The sequence below is a fragment of the Hemicordylus capensis genome, chromosome 2 (genome assembly GCF_027244095.1).
Source record: "Hemicordylus capensis ecotype Gifberg chromosome 2, rHemCap1.1.pri, whole genome shotgun sequence".
Classification (NCBI taxonomy): domain Eukaryota; kingdom Metazoa; phylum Chordata; class Lepidosauria; order Squamata; family Cordylidae; genus Hemicordylus; species Hemicordylus capensis.
In genome coordinates, this window is record NC_069658.1 from 163,533,000 (window position 1) to 163,554,173 (window position 21,174).

The window sequence follows — 21,174 nt, forward strand, 5'->3', positions numbered from 1 at the left end:
CATCTATGGGGGAAAGACATGTGATCCCATGATCTATTCCTCTGCAGGGGAAGAGTAGCTTATCACAGGTGATTTGGGGGGCAAATGGAGGAAAAATGGAAGGATTAAGCAGCCCCTCTATCCCCAGCCACCATTGCTCCACTAAAACTGGCATCCTCCTCTGACTGCTGTTCAACCAGGTTGGGGTGGGTGGGGAAACCCTATACCAGGAGAATGTTCATGTGTCTCCCACATATAATCTAATTTAACCCCAAGAACAATTCCCATTGTAGCACTGAATATGTTCCACAGCATTGCTGACCAATTTCTGGAGCAATTAGGCAGTCAGGGGCTATCTCAGGTTCTCACCGTCATTGTCAATCAGGAAGGGGACGTTGGGCGTCAGAATCTCATAGTAGCAGATCTGGCTGTACTGAGGTGAGCAATCGCCATCAATGGCTTCCACACGCAGGATGCGATCATAAAGCTTCCCTTCCGTGACTGCCACACGATAAAGCTTCTCCACAAAGACTGGAGCAAACTCATTGACGTCATTCACCCGCACGTGCACGGTGGCCCTGGCAAAGGGAAAAGGTCAGTGAGCAGCTGGGCTCCAGAGCTCATTTCAACAGAAGAGGTGTGCTGGGCCTCAAGCCCACCTCAAAGGCTTCTCTCTCTGCTTCCTCCCAAGAGTGGCTTTGGTTAATGGGGAGGGCGAAATGTCCAGACTCCAGAGGCCTTTGTTAATATGATCCATGGCTGGCCCTGGGCATTTAAGCAGACTCACGGGCTGAGCTGTGCTAACACCTGGCTCAGATGTAAGCCCTAACTGAGTCAGGTCCCCACGGACAAGGAGAATCCCAAGATAAACACACCACCATACGCGGGGATAGCAGATTCATCCTTTCCCAGAGTTGAAATTAGAAAAATTAGTTAAAAGACAGCGAAGGAGATCAAAAGGTGCTAATATCATCAGGGGGTCTTGGGGGCAGTAGCTACCATTACAGAAGGCAAGAAAAAGAGGGCCTTTGTTAAAACCCCAAAGAAACTCCGGAGAGCTGGCATAATGCAATGTTTAAGAGAATGAGCCGTAAGCCAGGAAGCCCTCAGTTCAAACGTCACCTCCTGCATAGCCATACACAAGCGTCACCTCCTGCATAGCCATACACAAGCCGCTCTACCAACCTCAGCCCAACCCGCACACATCTGCAGTATCAAGATAAGATAAGATACCTTACAGGACTGTTGTAAGGATTGCTAAGACTAGAGCCCCACTCAAATGTTTTCCTCCCCAAACAGCTCACGGTTACAGCTCCAGAAGTGAGTAGGAAGTCCTGCCCCAGAGCTGTCACTCACCCCTCTCTTCCGCCACTCATGGTTCCAGCGGGGGTCGTCTGCAGAGGGACTCACTGTAACCACGAGGGAAGGTGCTTCTGTGATCAGCAGCCTGGGCTTCCCTCCTGGTTACAGCAAGTCCTTTTGCAAACGACCCCTGCGAGAACCAACCACGTGAGTGGCTGAAGCGAGGGGGTGAGTGACAGCTCTGTGGCAGCCCCTGGGCGGGACTTCCTGCCCGCTCTGGAGCTGTCACCTTGAGCTGTTTGGGGAGGGAAATGCCTGAATGGAGCTTCGGTTTACACATTCTGAGAGAAACACGAGGCATTCATGGACCCATATATGCTGGACACGGTTACAACACCCACAGAAGCATGTTGGGAAGCCTCTCCGCACTAGGGCAATGGCGTGCATTAGCATAGTGGGGCAGGGTTTGACAGCACATTCCTCTATGCGTAGTAACAATGGACAATGTATATAGTTAGGAACAGAGGAACAGAGGAAACTGCCATATGCTGAGTCAGGCCATTGGTCTATCTAGCTCAGTATTGTCTTCACAGACTGGCAGCAGCTTTTCCAAGGTTGCAGGCAGGTTCAATAAAAAAAAATCTTGTCCTATAAAATAAAATAAAATAAAATAAAATAAAATAAAATAAAATAAAATAAAATAAAAACTTGTCCTATCTTGGAGATGCTGCCAGGGAGGGAACTTGAAACCTTCTGCTCTTCCCAGAGCGGCTCCATCCCCTGAGGGGAATAACTTACAGTGCTCACACATCAAGTCTCCCATTCAGATGCAACCAGGGCAAACCCTGCTTAGCTATGGGGACAAGTCATGCTTGCTACCACCAGACCAGCTCTCCTCTCCACAAGACCAGCTCTCAGCTCTCCAGTTATATAACACCTGAATAGGGCTACAGGGCTCCCAACCCCGGAGGTGGGGCACTTTCAGGGGAGGTGCTTAGCAATCCCCCAGCCAATTACTCCCTTATACATGTGTCTCCTGGGCTGTTTTTTTCTAATCACGCCCTCTCCTGAAACCAGGAGTAACTTGGGCTGGGTGTGGGGGAATGGTCTCAAGGAGGCATTTGCAGGGGGGGAATGGGCACAGGAGGATTAAGCACTCCCTTCCCGCCATTGGTTCCTTCCTGCAAGTACCGCACCCTCACAGTGACATTATCCTGGCAAACTCAAGTTTGGTGAACACATTTGCTGTGATAACAGGTAGCTCCTCCCTAAGTCAATGCAAGTGGAATGCTTGAAGAGCATAAGGAAAGCACTATATTAATACTAAATAATAATAATTGTTGTTGTTGTGCGTTGTTGCTGTTATTATTATAATAGATATCGTCACAGAATGTAGGCTGTTCCCAGTAAAATTGCTTTTTGTAATTGGCTGATGGTGAGTTCTGTGGCCCCTATGGTGTTGAGGTGCTCTTCAAGTTATTTTGGAATTGCACCTAGGGTGCCAATTACCACTGGGATTGCTTTGGTCTTTTTCTGCCACAGCCTTTCAATTTCAAATTGTAGATCTTTGTATTTTGTGATTTTTTCTATTTCTTTTTCTTCTATTCTGCTATCCCCTGGTATTGCTATGTCGATTATTTTAACTTGTTTTTCTTTCTTCTCGACTACAGTTATATCTGGTGATGATGATGATGATTGAAAACTATATAGAAAACAACTAGCCAGTCTCCCAGCCACTTCTGTCGCATCCTGTGAGATTTTCTCAGGTTGCCCTCCTTTCGGTCCCTGGTCTCAGAGAGGTCCATAGTACTAGGGCCAGAGGAAGGGCTTTCTCGGTTGCTGCCCCTTCACTCTGGAACTCTCCTCCACCCCCCAAATTCATCTGCCTCCTCCCTTTCAGCCTTTAAAACCTTATTGAAGACATTTCTTTTCTACGAGGCATTTGCCCTTTAAATCTTTTTTTTTTTTTTAACTCTGATGCTGTTCTTGTTTTGTACACTGCCCTGAATCTGTGGATTGGGTGGTATATTAAATCTTTTAATCAATCAATCAATCAATCAATCAATCAATCGAAACTATACAGTTTAAAACAACCCAAACTGATCCAGTGTACAATATTGCACAGGGTTTTTTGCAGGGGCATGTTTAAAAGACTCTTTATGTGGAGTTCAGGACTTTGTCACATTTTGCATTCTGCTAAGGGTCTTGTCAGGTTTGTATAAGGGGACAATATCAGTAGTGCTTTCAGTCCAAAAAAACCCCCTCAGTCTTACTTGTGAGATTTCTTGGTGTTGGCACCATCAGGTCCTTCGCCACAGTCATAGGCCTGGATGGTGAAAGTGTGCTCCTTGTGTGCTTCGCAATCCACTGGCTCTTTGGCCCTGATCAATCCCTCGCCTGTTGCTTTATCCAAGATCACCGCTTCAAAGGGCACCCCTGCCCCATGGATCCGGAAACCACAAATCTCACCTGGTTCCCAAAAAATAAGAAGTAGGAAGAGAAACATGAAGAGAGTCATAGAGGAAGCAAGCAGCAGGCCCCTTTTTCTGTCCTTCTCCATTGCATCCTCCTCAAGGCATGAGGCAAGGCAAGGTAGCCACCTCATTCTAGAAAATCTTGGATGCCATTAAAGGCAGCAGAGTGGAGAGCAACAGATCTGACTCAAAGGCAGAATCCATTGAAGGTTCCCTTGCTTGGCCTGCTGAACTGAATGTTGCTACTCTTGTGCAGTTCCTGCTCATTTCATTGGGGCTGGCACAAGACAACTTCTCAGAGGGTTGTGCCTCGTGTTCATTTGTGGGACATCACCAGTTGGATTTTCCACATTGGGCAGCAGGATGCTTTGGGTCAACCCTGCTTCTTACCACACACTCTGGTTTTCTGCCACACACAAAATGGCTGCCATGCAACAGCAATTTGAAACTGCATCCTGTTTTTTTATCTATGATGGTGTAGAGAAATACTGTTATGATGACTAGTCCATATAATGAGCTCATGGCATGAAATTACCACCACAACTCAATATCCATTAGGTTGCCACCTGTCCATAATTTTGGTGGATTGCTCATAGCTTAGAAGGTGTCATGGTGAAAACACTGAATGAAAATGCTTCTACATCAACAGAGTCCAGGAACATCGAGGATGCAGGAGACCCCCCTCCCTGGACCATCTCAAGAAAAGCTAAGGTGTCTGCCAAAACTGACCACATATGAGAAAGTGGAAGAACCCTAGGGGACCAGAATGCCTCCATCTGCTTCTAGCAGGGAGGTTTCCTTGCCTGCATTCTCAGACTTGGATTATTCCTCCTCAGAAACTCCCTCAGCTAAAAGGATACTGACTTCAACATTGTGCCCATCTCAAAGGCAACGAGAGACATCATAAACTAACCAGAATACACACCAGGCTCGGGAACAAAGCATGGTCCCTTTAGTTGGGAACAATCTACAAGCAAGTAGGCCTAGGACACAGAGCTCCCGACAGCACTCTCTCAACCCTTAATACAGGCCTGCACGGCAGAGCCAGCGTGGTGTAGTGGTTAGAGTGCTGGCCTAGGACCAGGGAGATTTGAGTTCAAATCCCCATTCAGCCATGATACTTGCTGGGTGATTCTGGGCCAGTCACTTCTCTCTCAGCCTAACCTACTTCACAGGGTTGTTGTGAGGAGAAACTTAAGTATGTAGTACACCGCTCTGGGGTCTCCTTGGAGGAAGAGCGGGGTATAAAATGTTAAATAAAATAAATAAATAAATAAATAAGGCCCGGAGGCTGGCCTATGGGGACCTTTTTGCAGGTCCCAGGTAAGAATATCCCGTCACAACAGCAGGAGCCATGAAGAGCTCTTGGGTCAGTTCTACCGACGTAGAGCCAGCGGTTCAATGCGTCTGGCCACTGGAGACCAGATGCCCCCCACCCCTGGGCTGAAGCCTACTTCTGACACCTTCCCGCTTTCCCCTCACTCCTACCCCTGACTCCAACCCTCTGCCCTCTCACTTTCATTAATATTTTTAATAATTAAGTTAAAGGTAATAATGAACGTGCTGAAATTAACCGTGGCCCCCCCACACCAAGTCATGGTTGATTCCGGCCCACCAAGGCATTTGAGTTGTGCACCCCTGCCTTAGTAGGTCCTGATTAGGATGACGTGCCCATTGAAATCAACGGGAGTTGAAGCCTCTTTTGCCTTGAAGGCCCTCTAGTGCAGAAACTGCCACCTGGGGCATTTCCATCCCTGGTATGTATTTCGGGACTTCCTCGCTATAGGTTTATCTGCTATTGTCTTATGTCCACGTGCCGGAGCAACACTCCAGGTTATGGATCCTTTGACAGATGCCCGCTGGCTAACACAGTCTTGCCTCTGGCTCCCACAGTGTGCTGACTGAGGTGCTGACTGTGGACTTCTGCAGCATACGCCACTTGCGTGCCTGCCAAGCCCTGCAGTCAAGCTCAGTTGGGACTGCCGTGACTTGCGGTCTCACACACCTCTGCCCCTGGGCATGGCTCCTCCGAGGTCACTCACTGTGAAAAAGAAGAAGCTCGGTCTGAGGGGAAGCACATTAGGGACATAATTTATCCACAAAGCTCTGCTAACTGGGCAACGAGGCAGCTTTCAAAGTGGTGGCTCTCTTGTATTTAGCAGGGGGAGAGCAACTGTCCCCTTTTCGCCCCAGCATTGCATCCCTCCAGTGACTGTGGTTGGTGTCCTCTTGTTATATTGTAAGCCCTTTGGGGCAGGGAACTGTTTTTTCATTCCTTTTGCTATGTGAACCACTTCAAGAACCCTTTTTGGTTGCATTTTGGTATACACCTATTTTTTAAAATAATAAATATACTTTAATAATCTTTTATGGGAAAGCAGAATTGTGTATCTAAGCAAAATATGTGTGTGAAAATGTGGGGAGGGACAAGGTTGGAGGTTGCCAAGAGTCCTGGAAATAGTTTGGGAACACCATTGTTAAGGATGGCCCTGATCAGTGCCTAGATGGGAGACCCTGTGTAAGGTGTTGCCTTTCCAAGGACGTTTGGGACAGAAGTAGAATAAATAATGTAACCGCAGCAAGCATGGTTTAAAGAAAAAAAGAAAAAGAAATTAAGGCCAAAACAGTTTGCAGAAACATCATGTATAGTTATGTTATTTTGCTTGTCATTCTGAAAACTGAAATACGTGTGTGGGGTACCAAGGGTTATAATGACCATGTGACACTACTGGTCTTTCCCCAAATATTATTAAAATAACTGAAACAAAGAGGCGTGTAGTAAGACCTATTATGTCCTGCTCATTTTGCCCCACAGATGTGTGAATGACTGTCCATAATTTGCCTGGTTAACATCTACTGCCCATCAGGGGGGTCCTTTCACGAGGCGCGGTGGTTGCCTCCAGCAACAGATCTTTGGTCTGTCCTTGGTGGTGTGGTTCCCACAGTTTACAGTCCAGGTCCCATGGGACCATGAGATCTCTAATAGATTCGCAGGAGCTAACTTACAGGGCATGGCACTTGGCGTGTCGCCTGGGAAATGGTGGCTCTCGGGTCAAGTTTAATAGGGACTGCAGGAGGACCTCTCTGCTCTTGCCCCCTTGATCACTTTCAGGTTGGGATGCCAGAGTAGATGTGAGTTAATCAAGCGCTATCCTTTTTTCAAGAATTAGCCCAGTATTCTCCATGTGTTGGCACATCGGATTAGGTCAAGTTATCATCTCCTCAGGAAGGAGTGATAAGAGGTAGAAGGTCATCTCCTCTGCTAAGGAGCTTGTTAATGGCTGCCTCAGGGCATGGGAAGCAAGCTTGTTAACATTCTTAGTCACTCCCAGGTATTCTAAAAAGATATGCGATAAACCCCGATGCGCCCATTATGTTTTGCCCTACTCAGGTCTCTCAGACCAATTCACCCTTTGTATTGAAAGGAAGTACACTCAGCAAATTTGAATAGGACAAAGATCTGTCCCGTACTTTGTCTCTTTTGTCCACCTTCTCAGAAAGATGCAATCAGCATAATTCCCTTGGGCAAGATTTTGGCTATTAGTAGTCAAGACACAATCAGTCGTGTCTCTCTCCCTTGGATTCCAGGTGTCTCTTCCTCAGATTCACCAGCTGCCTATCACCTCCAGACTGGTCCTTTTTCTTAACCCGGTCTGCACAGCCCTCTTGGCTGCGAGACCCTGATCTCCCAAGATAAGACCCCCCTTGGATTTTTCCTGGTCCCTGGGTCTTTTGCCTTTTGCCTACCCCAGAGAAGAAAGGTCCCTTGCTACTGATTGAGCTACAAGGGTACAAACACCCCACCAGATGGATGGAGGTGGTAACTCCTGCTCTCAAACCTCTCGCTCCCCTTATTCTTGCTCCTTCTAAAATCCAAAGCTGTTCTCTCCAAAGACCGCTTCTCTCTAGTCAGCCTTGAGTGAACTTAATTTGGAAACTCAAGCCAAATTGCCTCCTTGTGAGCTGTAACTTAGTCCTTTTAATCTCTTAGTCTTGTTAGTTTTGTTAGTTAAGTATTGTTGCCTATTAATCAGTATTTCTCTTACTGTACTCCTAAACCCTCTAATAAACCTAATTTTATTTTTTAACTCTAACCTCTCTGTTCAGTTCTTCCCATGACCGGAGCTTTGCACACATTTATTCTGAGGTGGACTGCTCCATTTCAAGCTTGCTAATTCCCCCGCACAAACCCAAAACGTAGCCAGGGGTATCTGTCTATTCCCTGGGAGCAGTTCCATTAATAGACAGGTGTCCGATGCCACTTTTTACAGCTCCAACTCACATCTGCAGGGTCTGGCTGGTCTCTCTTCATTGTTGCTGGTCACTGTCTCTCCTGCAATTTGGTGCTGAAGTGATAGCGGGAGAGTGACAGACTGAGAGGTGGTGCTGGAGCAGCAGCAACAATTAGGAGAGGCCAGCAGGATGCTGCAGCGGCCAGCTGGAGCTGCAAACAGCACTGCAGGGCACGTGGAGGGCAGAGCATGCCAGAGAGGAAGCTAGCTTGGGGAGAAGAGGGGTGGCATTTGGGCTGACGAAGCCGGGGGCAGTGCTGGCAAGGAGGGTGGGGCAATGTCATTGCCAGCTCCAGGCAGGCTATGGAACCATCAAGTGTGTGGGGGGGGGCACAGGGAGGGCATCAGGAGTGGCAAGAAGGCTGGAGTGGCAGGCAGCCGTGGCATCTGGGTGGGTGGCCACCACCAGGGGGGTTGAGCAGGGTAGAGATGTGCACAAAACCAGTCAGGCAGGTTCAGTTTGAATCCAAACCAGATTCAAACTGACCTGACCAAGCTCATTTTGGTTCCTGTCAAATTGCATGGTCACGCAAATGGCCTCTGCACATGTGCAGAGGTCACTAAAATGCCCCCTGTGCATGAGCAGAGGCCCAAACTCGGCCGAAGGCCTGAACTGGGCCAGCAGCGGTTCGAGCTACCCTGGGGGAGGCCAATGAGAGTGGGGGGAGTCACCACTGCCCCCGCCAGTGCCGTACTGCCCCTGCCGCAAGAAATGGGACTGGTAAGTAGTAACTGACTCTCCTCCCACCCTCTCTAGACTTTGGGAAACCCCCTGCCTCACCAGATTCCCCTTTCCCAGTAGACCCTCCAAACTGATTTGGTTCAAACTGGGCATGGTTTGGTTCAAACCTGGACCGGTTGAGGCCAGTCCGGTTCGACCCTGAACTTGTCAAATTCAGCTGGATCACCATGGAGCCTGGCTCAAACTGAACCAGCTCGCACACCCCTAGAAGTGGGGTGCTCACACTCACTGCCCCATGATGCACTTGCTGCCTCAGACTGTCACCTGTGCTTGCCTCACAGGGAGCTGCCCTTGTTTACGGATGTCTGCCCGCCAGTCACTACTCTGTACAGACGGAAAGCAAGCAGTCCTAAGACTAGAAGAACATGCTGGGGGAAACTGAGTGGTTTACATTTTAGAGTAGAAGGGGAGTCTGGGAATGAACCCTGTAAAAAAATCGTTTTCTTGCTCTCAGAGCTCCTCCTAAGACTCTACTGCTGCCCTAGAGACTCTGGCGGGGAGGCAAAAGCCTTAAAACTTTGAGTGAGCCTCCAAGCCCTGGCGAACCCTAGGTCAAGATCAGAGCTAGGGGGGGACCTGCAAGGACCTGGCCCCTTCCTTGAATGTTTGGCTTTCATTTTTAAAAGGGGGGCATTCCAGTCCTTTGAGGCTTCCTTCATTTCCCATCCAAAGCCCTGTTGACATGTTATGTTGAGCATACATATAATCTTTGTACTGCATCTGTCTATGTACAGATCTGACATGTATATACAGATTTGTACAGTTATTGATGTGTTACTGACTGTCAATGCAGCATAAACAGCATATGCAGTCAATATACAGCTGTCAACTATATATGCTACAGCTGTCAACTGTATATGTACATGTGTATAGACACCTGTACAGTGTAACATTGGAATATAGCTCTAATCTCACCCCTCACCCCTGTCCCCACTTCCATGTGCAAAGAACTAGGCATTTGCGAGTGCTGTGTGCTCACATTAGGAACATAAGAAGCCGCCATATACTGTCAGGCCATAGGTCTATCTAGCTCAGTATTGTCTACACCAGGGTTTCTTAACCTTGGGCCCCCAGATGTTGCTGGACTACAACTCCCATCATCCTCAGCCACAATGGCCATGTCTGGGGATGATGGGAGTTGTAGTCCAACAACATCTGGGGGCCCAAAGTTAAGAAACCCTGGTCTACACAGACTGGCAGTGGCTTCTCCCAGGTTGCAGGCAAGAATCTTTCTCAGCCCTATCTTGGAGAAGCCAGGGAGGGAACTTGGAACCTAGATGCTCTTCCCAGAGCAGCTCCATCCCCTGAGCGGAATATCTCACAGTGCTGACACATCAAGTCTCCCATTCAAATGCCTCCAGGGCAGACCCTGCTTAGCTAAGGGGACAAGTCATGCTTGCTACCACAAGACCAGCTCTCCTCTCTTTGGGGAAAAAATATATCCAGGAATATTAATATATTGTTGCACATAGAATATGGACTGGAACATGCATTACGTTTCTGGAGTTTTTACTTATACAGATATAATGGAAAACATACTGCAACTATTCTACCCAATGCTCAGTAAGAAGTAAACCTGCTCCTGGTCACCGAATGCAAAGTCATTGGGATAATTAACAAGCTGGACCTTTTCATTTTTTCAAAAATGTGTTTTACAATAGAATTGTATTTCATTAATATTACAAAATATTAACGGCATTAATATTAGAGACTTGCATGTTGGGTGGTTTACAAATATGTTAAATAAATAAAGGGAAATAGCGTTAAAGCAAACATATTATGCTACAATGTCTTCTCAACCCCCAATGTCATTATCGCCCCAACATTTCTCACTATAAGGCTATGCTGAAATAAAATCTAATACTGGAATGAATCTCTCGCTCTCCCTTTCTCTCCCTCTCTCTCTCTCTCTCACACACACATACAGCACATACCTGCATAGCGCAATGGAGCATCCTTGTCCAGAGCAAAGAGTGGTGGGTTCAGCAAGACTGTGTTGTCATTTTCCATGACGATGCCTTGATACTCAGCCTCAATCCAGGGCTTGTGCTTGTTGGCTGAGGGAATTCGGAGTGCAAAAGGGGTGGCAAGCAGGAATAAAATCAGTAATGTGGTCTATTTACTGGCTGACATTCCTAATATCCCATCTCACATCCCCACTGGCAGAACTCTTTATGCATTTCTCAAAATACATTTCTACTTTTCACAAAAACAGAGGAGAAACTTGAAAAACACTGAGATATCTCCCCACTTCAATTAGTTTTGACTAATGTGGCAATCTATACATACTTAGTTGTGAGTACATCCCATTGAAATCAGTGGGACTTACTTCTGAGTAAACCTGGATGGGATTGGGCTACACATCCAATTGAAAGCAATGGGTCTTAAATTAGTTGCTTGCAACTAACTCGTTCCAATAGTTTCAAGGGGACTTAGGAATGACTAATTTTAGCTCGACTGGGAACTCATCATTTTTTCAATGTTAAAAAGATTCCTATATTTAATTTAAATATATTTAATTTAAATATAGGCACATGGCACCAGTTCTTCCCAGAAGGGTTCTCAAGATGTCTCACAACATAAAATCATAAACACAGCATCATAAAAAATGGTAATCATATACATATATACATATAAATAATCATAAAGCCCAATATAATTTTCTAAAATTTTACGGCCCTATCATCTGAAAACTGCTCAACAGGTGAGCATTTATAAACTTGGGGATGCCTCACCCTGCATGCAGAGAAAAAGAGCTACAGAGGTCAAATCAGAGGAGAACAGTAAAGAGTGAAATCGGTTTGCTTTGATATAATATGAAGATTGAAAATGGATCCTTTGGCAGCTCCATGACAGACACTGTCATCATCGAGGCCATGTGCCATCAATATACATGCATTTTCTCATGACAGATTTTGATAAGCAAAAAGCCAGGCCCCAGTCTCAAGAAGCTTACAATCTGAATTTCAACAGGAGAAGACACAACAGAGGGAGAGGCAAGAGGTGAACGTGAGCAAATGCAGTTACACATGCTTAAACTTGGTTTCAGTTGGGGATGAAGATTAAGGGGTTAAGCCAAAGGCTCTAGGGAGAAAGTGGATTCCCATTGCCTACATTGGAGAAGGCCCTATATGTTCCCCTGAAATATTCTCAACTCCGTTCCTGCATCCAGCCTCCATCCCAGCCTCTGCATCCCTTGCTCTATCCTGGCATGTGCCATATTCCCCTTGGCCCCTCCTCATTGCCCGAAGCACTAATCCGGTTGGCTGGAGCCAGTCCAGACTCAACACTGAGGCAGCAGCCGGCAGGAGGCTCTGAAAAATGTCACAGGCCCAGAAATAGCAAATTAATCTTTATCATACAACCTCCAGGGCAGAGAAAACAGAGGAGGGTAGGGACAGAGAGAGAACGTTAGTAAAGAAAAATCATTACAAATTAACACTCCCTCCCGGCCAACCAATCCCTGATAAACTGGGTCTCAGGGATTAGATCACAATGGCCTAGTTACAATCCCCACCTCTTCAAGCTTATCTTCCTTGGAGACATGGCCACATCCATCCATTCACAACTGAGCAACACAATGACCACTCTGGAGACGTCCTCATCCACCTCTAGGGCTCTAAGAAGTGCTAGATACAGAAGGGAGGGAACCAGCAACTATTACTGAAGGTTTCGGCCTCAAGGAATCTTCCTCACAAGGAAATCTGTTCCCTACAAGCAGAACAACCCCTAGCCTTATGATTTGGAACCATCATTTGCACTGACCCTGATATAGTGGGCCAACTCACACTTATCAGAGACTCCCACAAGAGTGCCTCGTGGGCACAAGAGGGATGCCATTCAGAAGTAGTCCTATCATGAGGCCAGGCAAAGGATTTTGAGCATCTCCAAGAGTGGCAGAGTAAGAGGCCGAGACATCTGATCCACTCAGCACAACCCAACGGAAAGTTCTGATACACAGAATAGATTGAGAACCATGTTAATTAGTGTGAAGGAGATGCTATTTGAATTTTCCGCCTCAGTCACTGAAATGCCTTTTGGCTGGTCCTGGAGTCACCTGGGATGCAGTAGAACTATGCAGTAAGACTGTGTTCACAAGCAAGCACCATAGGTGTGAATTAATTTCTCCAAATGAGGGCACCATGCACAGCTGTTGCCACTGGTGTGATCATGACCCTTCAAAAAGGGACCACCACGACCTCACCAATGGCAGCAGCCACATGGGCAGAGCTCCAGATGGAGGGCACCAGTTCATGCAGAGGGTATCTGGGCATGAACATGGCCCAGCTGCAAGACTGCCATTGGCCCCATATTTCTTGAGGGGTTCCCACAGAGTAGGGATGTGCATGAACCGAGGTTTGTGCAGAGGTTCGGCACTGCGAGGAAGGGAGTGGGATCTAAAGATGCAGCAGCACTTGTCCCAAGTACCCGCACATAGCATCCACACATGGGTGCCATTTGCATGGTCAGCAACACCATGCTGACCATGCAAATTGCTCCTGTGTATGTGCGTATACCATGTGCATGCTGGCGCCACGTGCGAGTACTTAGAACAAGCGCCACCGCAGCACGAAGCTGCATGCGGTGGAGGAGAGCAGGTAAGGAACTCCTCTCCTTTTAAAAAAAAGGATTCCCCTCCCCGCTGCGTCGAACCTGTGCACAAATCTCGGTCCGTGCATATCTCTACTGTGGTGTGCCATCCACAAGTGGGAACAAGTCCATCAGTCTATGCCAGATCTAGGGCTGTTGAACAATGTGGAGCAAATGAACAGAACTCCAGTCTCCATCCTCTTTCATAATCCTAGAACTTCGTATTATGAGGAGTTGCAGACCACTGAGTGAAGCTGATTTGCAGTGCATTTGGGACAGATGGGGGGAAAATGTCCTTCTTCAACACATGCATAAGTAATATATGGAACTCACTACAAGAAGAGGTGATGATGGCCATTAGCTTTGATGGCTTTTTAAAGCACAAATTCGTAAGAGAGGAGAGGTTCATCCTATCAAGAGCTATTTTAGCACTAATAACAAACTGGAACCTCCATGTTGAGATGCAGTGCCAGATACTGGAGACACCCCCGCCCCCCCCCCCAAAAAAACAACCCCGAGGAAAGCCATCAAATGCATGGCTTGTTTGTGAGTTTGCAGAGGCATCCAAAACAGAATACTGGAAGAGATGGTATAATTCGGCCAGACGGTTCTTATGCACTGATGTTGTCCGTATTTGGTACTAGACATTTGGTACTAGACAACAAGGGCACCACAGAATAAGTATGCCTGGAAAAGCTGCAGTAATTGGGACTATGGAGACCTTTGCAGTCAATGAAGGGTGGAAAAGCAGGAAGGATGCAGGTCATGTCTGAGGAGCATTTGATGCACAAAACCTGCGATGTAACAGCAGGGGCTCCGAAGGCTTGGATAACAGAGCAGGAGGGGGTCAGATCAGGGAGCCCCAGGAGGTCTCTGAATCAGGATGTCCCTCTCATCAGACTGATTTGTTTCAAGGTTACATTTTTTTTCAAAATCCAGCAAAACATCGGTCGTCTCTCCTTGTCAGAATGCAGCTAGTCCACCTTGTGTATGCGACTTCCCACTTTCCTGCACACCTCATCCTGCAAAGCCCCCATCCCATGCTCTTGTTTGTGTCCCTATTTATAACCCTTGTTTCAGACATGGAAAAAACAGAATTGTTGCAATGCAAGATACACCTTGTTGCTGGGGCAACACTTCGGTGGTGATGGTGGTGGAGGAGGAGGAGGAAGAATAAATCCTCCCCTGTTTCCATATGCCACTTGAAGAGCCTTTGGCGATTTCCTGCAAAGAGGCTTTTTAGCAGGAGGCACAGGCAGATTCCTGTCCTCCTTGAGAAGCTCCCAGAAGAGGCAAAGCCATCCATCAGAGGTGCCATGTGTTTCGCATCCAGTATCAGGGAGAGAAAATATCAATTCCAGCCCTATCTGCAAAACCAACAAGCACACTGAATCCTAATGCTGCTGCAGAGCACCCCCGCTCCCCCGCACACCGCACACACCCTCCACACACACACAATTTTTTAAGGGAGGAGAGGAGGGGCAATCGAAATCAAATACTCCTTCACACTTCTCTTCTTTCCCTGCTGCATCCTGGGGACTGGGGAGGGTGGGGACAGGAGTGAGCAGTAAAGGTCTTCTTCATCTTCCCAGACTGTTCCTAGTTCCTAGTTCATAAGGAACAGCCTGCTCCTTAGTTCATCTCTGTTCCCCTAGAATACTTTCTCTTGCCTTGGTGTCTACAGCAATAGATCTAGTAACCTACATCTCTCTCTCTCTCTCTCTCTCTCTCTCTCTCTCTCTCTCTCTCTCTCTCTCTCTCTCAGACGTGTGTATGTTCAACGTCGTGCTTGGAATTTTGAAGCTTCTCTCTGCCATGGCATTCTCCATGTTCAGCAGTTCCCATTGATATATGCAACCCTCCCATTCCCACCCACCCCCCGCTAGATTATAGATCTCGCCATAATTAATCAGACAGATGGACACGCAAACCAGGACCCAAGGCGGCCAAGAGACAATGCGGGGAGACGGGGATGGGGGGTTACTGAGGATGGCTAGAGGCAGAAGCCCCTCTACCGCGAGGTGGACAAAACAGCTCAAGGCAGAGGGGCAGCGAAAGGAGCCACATCCCGTTTTGATCGATCTGCCTTAGGAGAAGGAGAAAACATGGGGCTCTGCTGGGCGTGTGCCTGTGAAGGATAGGCAGAGAAGGAACCCGGGGAGCGAGCGAAACCGGAGGCGCGGAGGTGGCCGTACAAGCGCGCAGGCACACAGGGCAGGGGAGAGAGGACGCAAAGGGACCTGCAGCCCCAGAAGAAGGGGAGCAGCCGGCGAGCAGGAGAGCAAGCGGTGGCCAAGAGCGATGGTTGGCTCCCGAGAGGGCGGGGGACCTCCAGTCCTGCCCGCTCGCTGCCTCAACCTCGGCAGCAGCCCCCGGGATGGGACGGATTAGAAGACAGATGGCTGGCCAGTGGCGGGGAGGCAGGCAGGCGCGGATGGAGCGCACCCACCTTCCCAGCCGCCCGGTCCTCCTCCTCGTCCTCTGGGAGCCGTGGCGTTCGCTTGCCCGCCCGCTCGCCGTCGGGGCGCTTCCACGCACTCACTCACTCACCTTTGTTGCCCAGGGCGCAGGAGAGGAGGAGGAGGAGGAGGAGGAGGGAGGCGAGGGGCTGCCTCCAGCCCATCTTGGAGGAGCCCTGAGGAGGACCCCGCGGGGATGCGCCGCCGCTCGTCGGGTGGGCTGGCTCTCGCCCTCCCCCGAGGTCGGCTCCCAGGTGCCCGCTGCCGGGGCGCTGCTGGAGCCGGGGCGCGGGCTGGTGAGCTCCTTCGGCTTGGACTGGACTGGGCTGGGCAGGGCAGGCTGGGCAGGGCTGGAGCTCCCCGTCGCTCCCTCTCGCGCTGGCTTCTCTGCCCCAGCCCAGCCCCTCTACTGCAGCATGATGTCAGCAGCGCCCGTCGCTGATTGATGGGCGCCAGCAGCCAATGCGAGGGGCGCCAAGGCGAGGGGTGCTGCAGGAGAGGGAGGGGACCAAGATTTGGGAGGGAAAAGCAGGAGGGCGGGGGAGGTCCAGGTTCCCCCACCCCACCCCCACTTGGGGGGATCAAGGTATTTGTGCATGTTTCTGTGCATGGGATGCGCGCAGGCGCGCTCGACTCTAACCGGGAGGCTTCTGGAATCGGAACTTTAGAGGGACTTTAGTAGAGTTGGTGATGAAGGCTTCCTCCTGCTTACCTTTCCAGTTCACCCCTCACTCCAGTTTCTCTGCCGCGGCATCGCTGGCACGGAGCTCAGGAGAAAGAAAGAAACCATCAGAGAGAGAGAGAGAGAGAGAGAGCGTGTGTATTGCGTGCCGTACAGAGATCCAGGGAGATAAGGCGCGGTGCTGGCAGGGAGTTCTCGAAAGCACGGGAGCCTTTCCTGGCTGGGCAGCATCTGGACTCTGCTGCGGGAGTCATTGGCAGGGTATTCAGAAGCTCACACTTCTGCTGAGGTGCTTCCAGAGCTCTTCAGGATCTCGAGAAAATTCATAGAAGCAGGTCTGTGCGGGTCGAGGCATCTTCAGGTCAGGACAGAGGCGAATCTACCAAGTTACATCGTTGGAGTGCGAACAATGTGCTAGGTGCTGTATAGAAGAAGAAGAAGAAGAAGAAGAAATAATAATAATAATAATAATAATAATAATAATAATAATAATAACAACAACTTTATTTGTTAGCCAGACCATAACAAATGGTTCTTTGTTCGCCTCACATTAAAACATCAAATAAAAACGCATACATGAAATCACAACACAAGAAGAAGAAATGCAAGATACAACACAAAACAATTTAAATACTTCTTTTAAAAATCAGTTTTAATATATCAAAATTTAAAAGACCTGAGTGAACAAAAATTGAACACCTGGTGTCTAAAAGAACATAAGAACAGCCCTGCTGGATCAGGCCCAATTCCTGTCTAGTCCAGCATCCTGTTTCGCACAGTGGCCCACCAGATGCCCTTGGAAAGCCCACAGACAAGAGATGAGGACATGCCCTCTCTCTTTCATTTGCTCCCTGCAACTGGTATTTGAGCTCTTAGACTAGTAGCCAGTGACAGACCTCTCCTCCATGAATTTATCTAAACCCCTCTTAAAGCTATCCAGGTTGGTGACTGTCCCCACATCTTGTGGCAGAGAATTCCATAGGTTAATTATGCATTGTGTGAAAAAGTACTTCTGTTTGTCAGTCCTAAATTTCTTGGCAATCAGTTTCATGGGATGACCCCTGGTTCTAGTGTTATGCGAGAGGGAGAAAAAATTCTCTCTATCAACTTTCTCCACACCATGCTTGATTTTATAGACCTCTATTATGTGTCCTCTCAGCTGTCTTTTTTCCAGACTAAAAAGCCCCAGATGCTGTAGCCTTGCCTCATAAGAAAGGTGCTCTATGCCAGGGATTATCAGCATTGGGTCCACGGATGTTATTGGACTTCCCCATAATCCCCAACCAAAGGACACTAGGGCTGGGGATTATAGGAGTTGAAGTCCAATAACATCCGCGGACCCAATGCTGAGAATCCCTGCTCTAGGCCCCTGATCATCTTGGTTGCCCTCTTCTGCACCTTTTCCAGTTCTACAATGTCCTTAAGGTATGGTGACCAGAACTGCACGCAATACTCCAAATGTGACCACACCATAGTTTTGTATAAGGGCATTATAATATTAGCAGTTTTATGTTCAGTTCCCTTCCTGATTCCAAGCATGGAATTGGCCTTTTTCACAGCTGTCGCACATTGAGTTGACCCTTTCAACAAGCTGTCCACCACGACCCCAAGATCCCTCTCCTAGTCAGTCACTAACAGCTCAGATCCCATCAGTGTATATGTGAAGCTGGGGTTCTTTGGCCTAATATGAATCACTTTACACTTGCCAACATTGGACCACATTTGCCATTTTGACACCCACTCCCCCAGTTTGGAGAGATCCTTTTGGAGATCCTCACAATCTCTTTTGAGTTTCACTTCCCTAAATAGTTTGGTGTCATTTGCAAATTTGGCCACCTCACTGCTTACCCCAATTTCTAGATCCTTTATGAATACATTAAAAAGCACTGGTCCCTGGAGGACCCCACTTCCTACTTCCCTCCATTTAGAGAATTCTCCATTTATGCCTACCCTCTGTTTCCTGTTCTTCAACCAGTTACCAGTCCATACATGAACCTATCTCCTTATCCCATGACTGCTAAGTTTTCTCAACAGTCTTTGATGAGGAACTTTGTCAAAGCTTTTTGGAAGTCCGGTTATATTATGTCAACTAGATCACCTTTATCCACACACCTGTTGGCACTCCCAAAGATCACTAGATCAACTAGATCACCTTTATCCACACACCTGTTGGCACTCTCAAAGATCACTAGATCAACTAGATCACCTTTATCCACACACCTGTTGGCACTCTCAAAGAACTCTAAAAGGTTGGTGAGGCAAGATTTACCTTTGCAGAAGCTACGCTGGTTCTCCCTCAGCAAAGCCTGTTCCTCCATTTGCTTAACAATTTTATCCTTGATAATGCTTTCCATCAGTTTGCCTGGAACAGATGTTAAGCTAACTGCGTGGCATAGCAAGGTTGGAGTGGGCCCAGAGACAAGATTTTAAAATGCCCCCCCCCCACTGAAGCTCAGCTCATGAAGTAAAGAAATCTTAAATGTGGCTGAATAGTGGTAACCAAAAGAATAGTAAATATAAATATATATATCCCCTAATCATTTAATGGTGCTAGAGAAAGACATGCTGTTCTGGTAGCTCCAGGTCTTAACACTCACAGCAATTTCAGAGGATGAATACAACTGATGGAAACCCAGGCGGGTGCGCGGCTGGGGGAGTCAGTCATGTGACTTGCCTCTGGGGGCCCCCGAAGGCAGTAGGCCCCCAGACAACTGTCTCCCCTTACCCTATTATAGTTACGCCACCTGTAGTTCCTCAGATCCCCTCCTTGATCCCTTTATGAAAATCAGTGTTATATTGACTATTTTCTGGTCCTCCAGTACAGAGCCTGATTACAGAGATAAGTTGTATATTTTTGCAAAGAGGTCAGCGATTTCACATTTGAGTTCTTTAAGGACTCTTGGGTGGATGCCATCTGGCCCTGGCAATTTGTTAATTTTTAATTTTTTGAGACAATTTAGAATGTCATCTCTCATCACCTCTATCTGACTCAGTTCTTTAACCTCTGTCCCTGAGAAGCTCTGATCAGGCACAGGTATATGCTCAGTATCCTCTGCCATGAAGACACAGATGCAAAGAACTCGTTTTGCTTCTCTGCAGTTTCCTTAACCTGCTTAATAATCCCTTTCACTCCCTCATCATCTAACAGACCAACCGCTTCCCTGGCAGGTTTCCTGCTTCTGATGTATTTAAAGAAGTTTTTGTTATTCTCCTTTATGCTTTTAACTAAATGTTCCTCAAACTCTCTTTTTGCCTCCCTTATTGTCACCTTGCATTTATTTTGAAAGAGTTTGTGTTCCTTTCTGTTCTCTTCATTTGGGCAAGCCTTCCAATTTCTGAAGAAAGTCTTTTCTCCCTTTATAGCTTCCTTGACTTTATTAGCCATGCTGGCATCCTTCTAGACTTGGTGGTGCCTTTCTTCATTTTTGGTATACATTCTAACTAGACTTCTAGTATTGTGGTTTTAAATAAACTCCATGCATTCTGGAGCGAAGTGACTCTCCTGATTTTCCCTTTCAGTTTTCTTTTCACCATACTCCTCATTTTGGAGAAGTTTCCTCTTCTGAAATTCAAAATGTCTGTGTTAGACTTCCTTGGTGATTCTCTCCCTGCATGTATGCTGAATTTGATCACACTATGGTCACTGTTCCCTAAAGGGTCGATGACACTGACATCACACACCAGGTCCTGGGTACCACTCAGGATTAAGTCCAAGGTCACCTTCTCTCTGGTTGGTTCCAAGACCAACTGTTCTAGGGCACAGTCATTCAGTGTATCTATAAATCTGACCTCTTTGTCATTACCTGAATGGGAATTTACCCAGTCTATGTGTGGGTAAGTGAAGTCACCCATTATTACTACCCTGCCTCTCCTTGATGCCTCCCTGGTTTCCTCCTGCAACTCCCAGTCACTGTCAGCATTTTGATCCAGAGGGCGACAGCACGTCCCCAGTAGCACATTTCTTTTCAGGCGTATTTTCACCCACAGAGTCTCTATGGAGGACTCAGGTCTTTCTAGGTTTTCTAACTCGACAGATTCTATCCCTTCTTTAATGTACAGTGCTACTCCACCCACAATTCAGCCCTCCCTGTACTTTCAATAGACTTTCAATAGACATATATCACTGTTGCATCCAGGAGCAGAGGCACCATTGTGAAAACAGGTTCAAAGAACCCAGACCACACCTCTCAAGGGCCACGCCTCGCGTCTCTGCCACACCCCCGCAGAACAAATCTGAAAACCCAAGTTTAAAAACCTGAATTTAAAAGGCCTGTATGAACAAAAAGGTCTTTACCTGGCATCTAAAAGAACAAAGTGATGAAGTGGGCGATCCTCGCTGGGGAGGCTATTCCATAAACAGGGTGCAACCACCCAAAGGCCCTCTCCCTGGTAGCCAGCCGCCTCACTTCATTTGGCAGGGGCTCACAAAGAAGGAGGGCCTCTGCAGAAGATCTTAAGGTCTGAGTCAGGACATTTGGGGCAAGGCTCTCCCTCAGATAACCCAGTCCCAAGCCATTTAGGGCTTTAAAGGTTAAAACCAGCACTTTGAATTGGACCTGGAAATGGACTGGGAACCAGTGCAGCTGACAAAGCACTGGTGTGATATGATCAAAACGCCCGGTCCCAGTTAATAATCTTGCAGCCCTGTTTTCTA

The 21,174-nt window shown here is 47.7% G+C and overlaps 1 protein-coding gene across 1 annotated transcript in view; it reads right to left on the reverse strand.

Moving 5' to 3' along the window:
- Nucleotides 1-16,250, reverse strand: part of CLSTN3 (calsyntenin 3) — a 42,687-nt gene extending 26,437 nt beyond the window's left edge. The window contains exons 1-4 of the mRNA XM_053294461.1: nucleotides 15,930-16,250; nucleotides 10,724-10,846; nucleotides 3,555-3,750; nucleotides 349-557 (exon numbers count right to left, since the gene is read on the reverse strand). Of these exons, the coding sequence (XP_053150436.1) occupies nucleotides 349-557; nucleotides 3,555-3,750; nucleotides 10,724-10,846; nucleotides 15,930-16,002 (601 nt within the window). The 5' untranslated portion in view covers nucleotides 16,003-16,250. The remainder of the gene's footprint in view (nucleotides 1-348; nucleotides 558-3,554; nucleotides 3,751-10,723; nucleotides 10,847-15,929) is intronic.
- Between the last annotated feature and the right edge of the window lie 4,924 nt (nucleotides 16,251-21,174).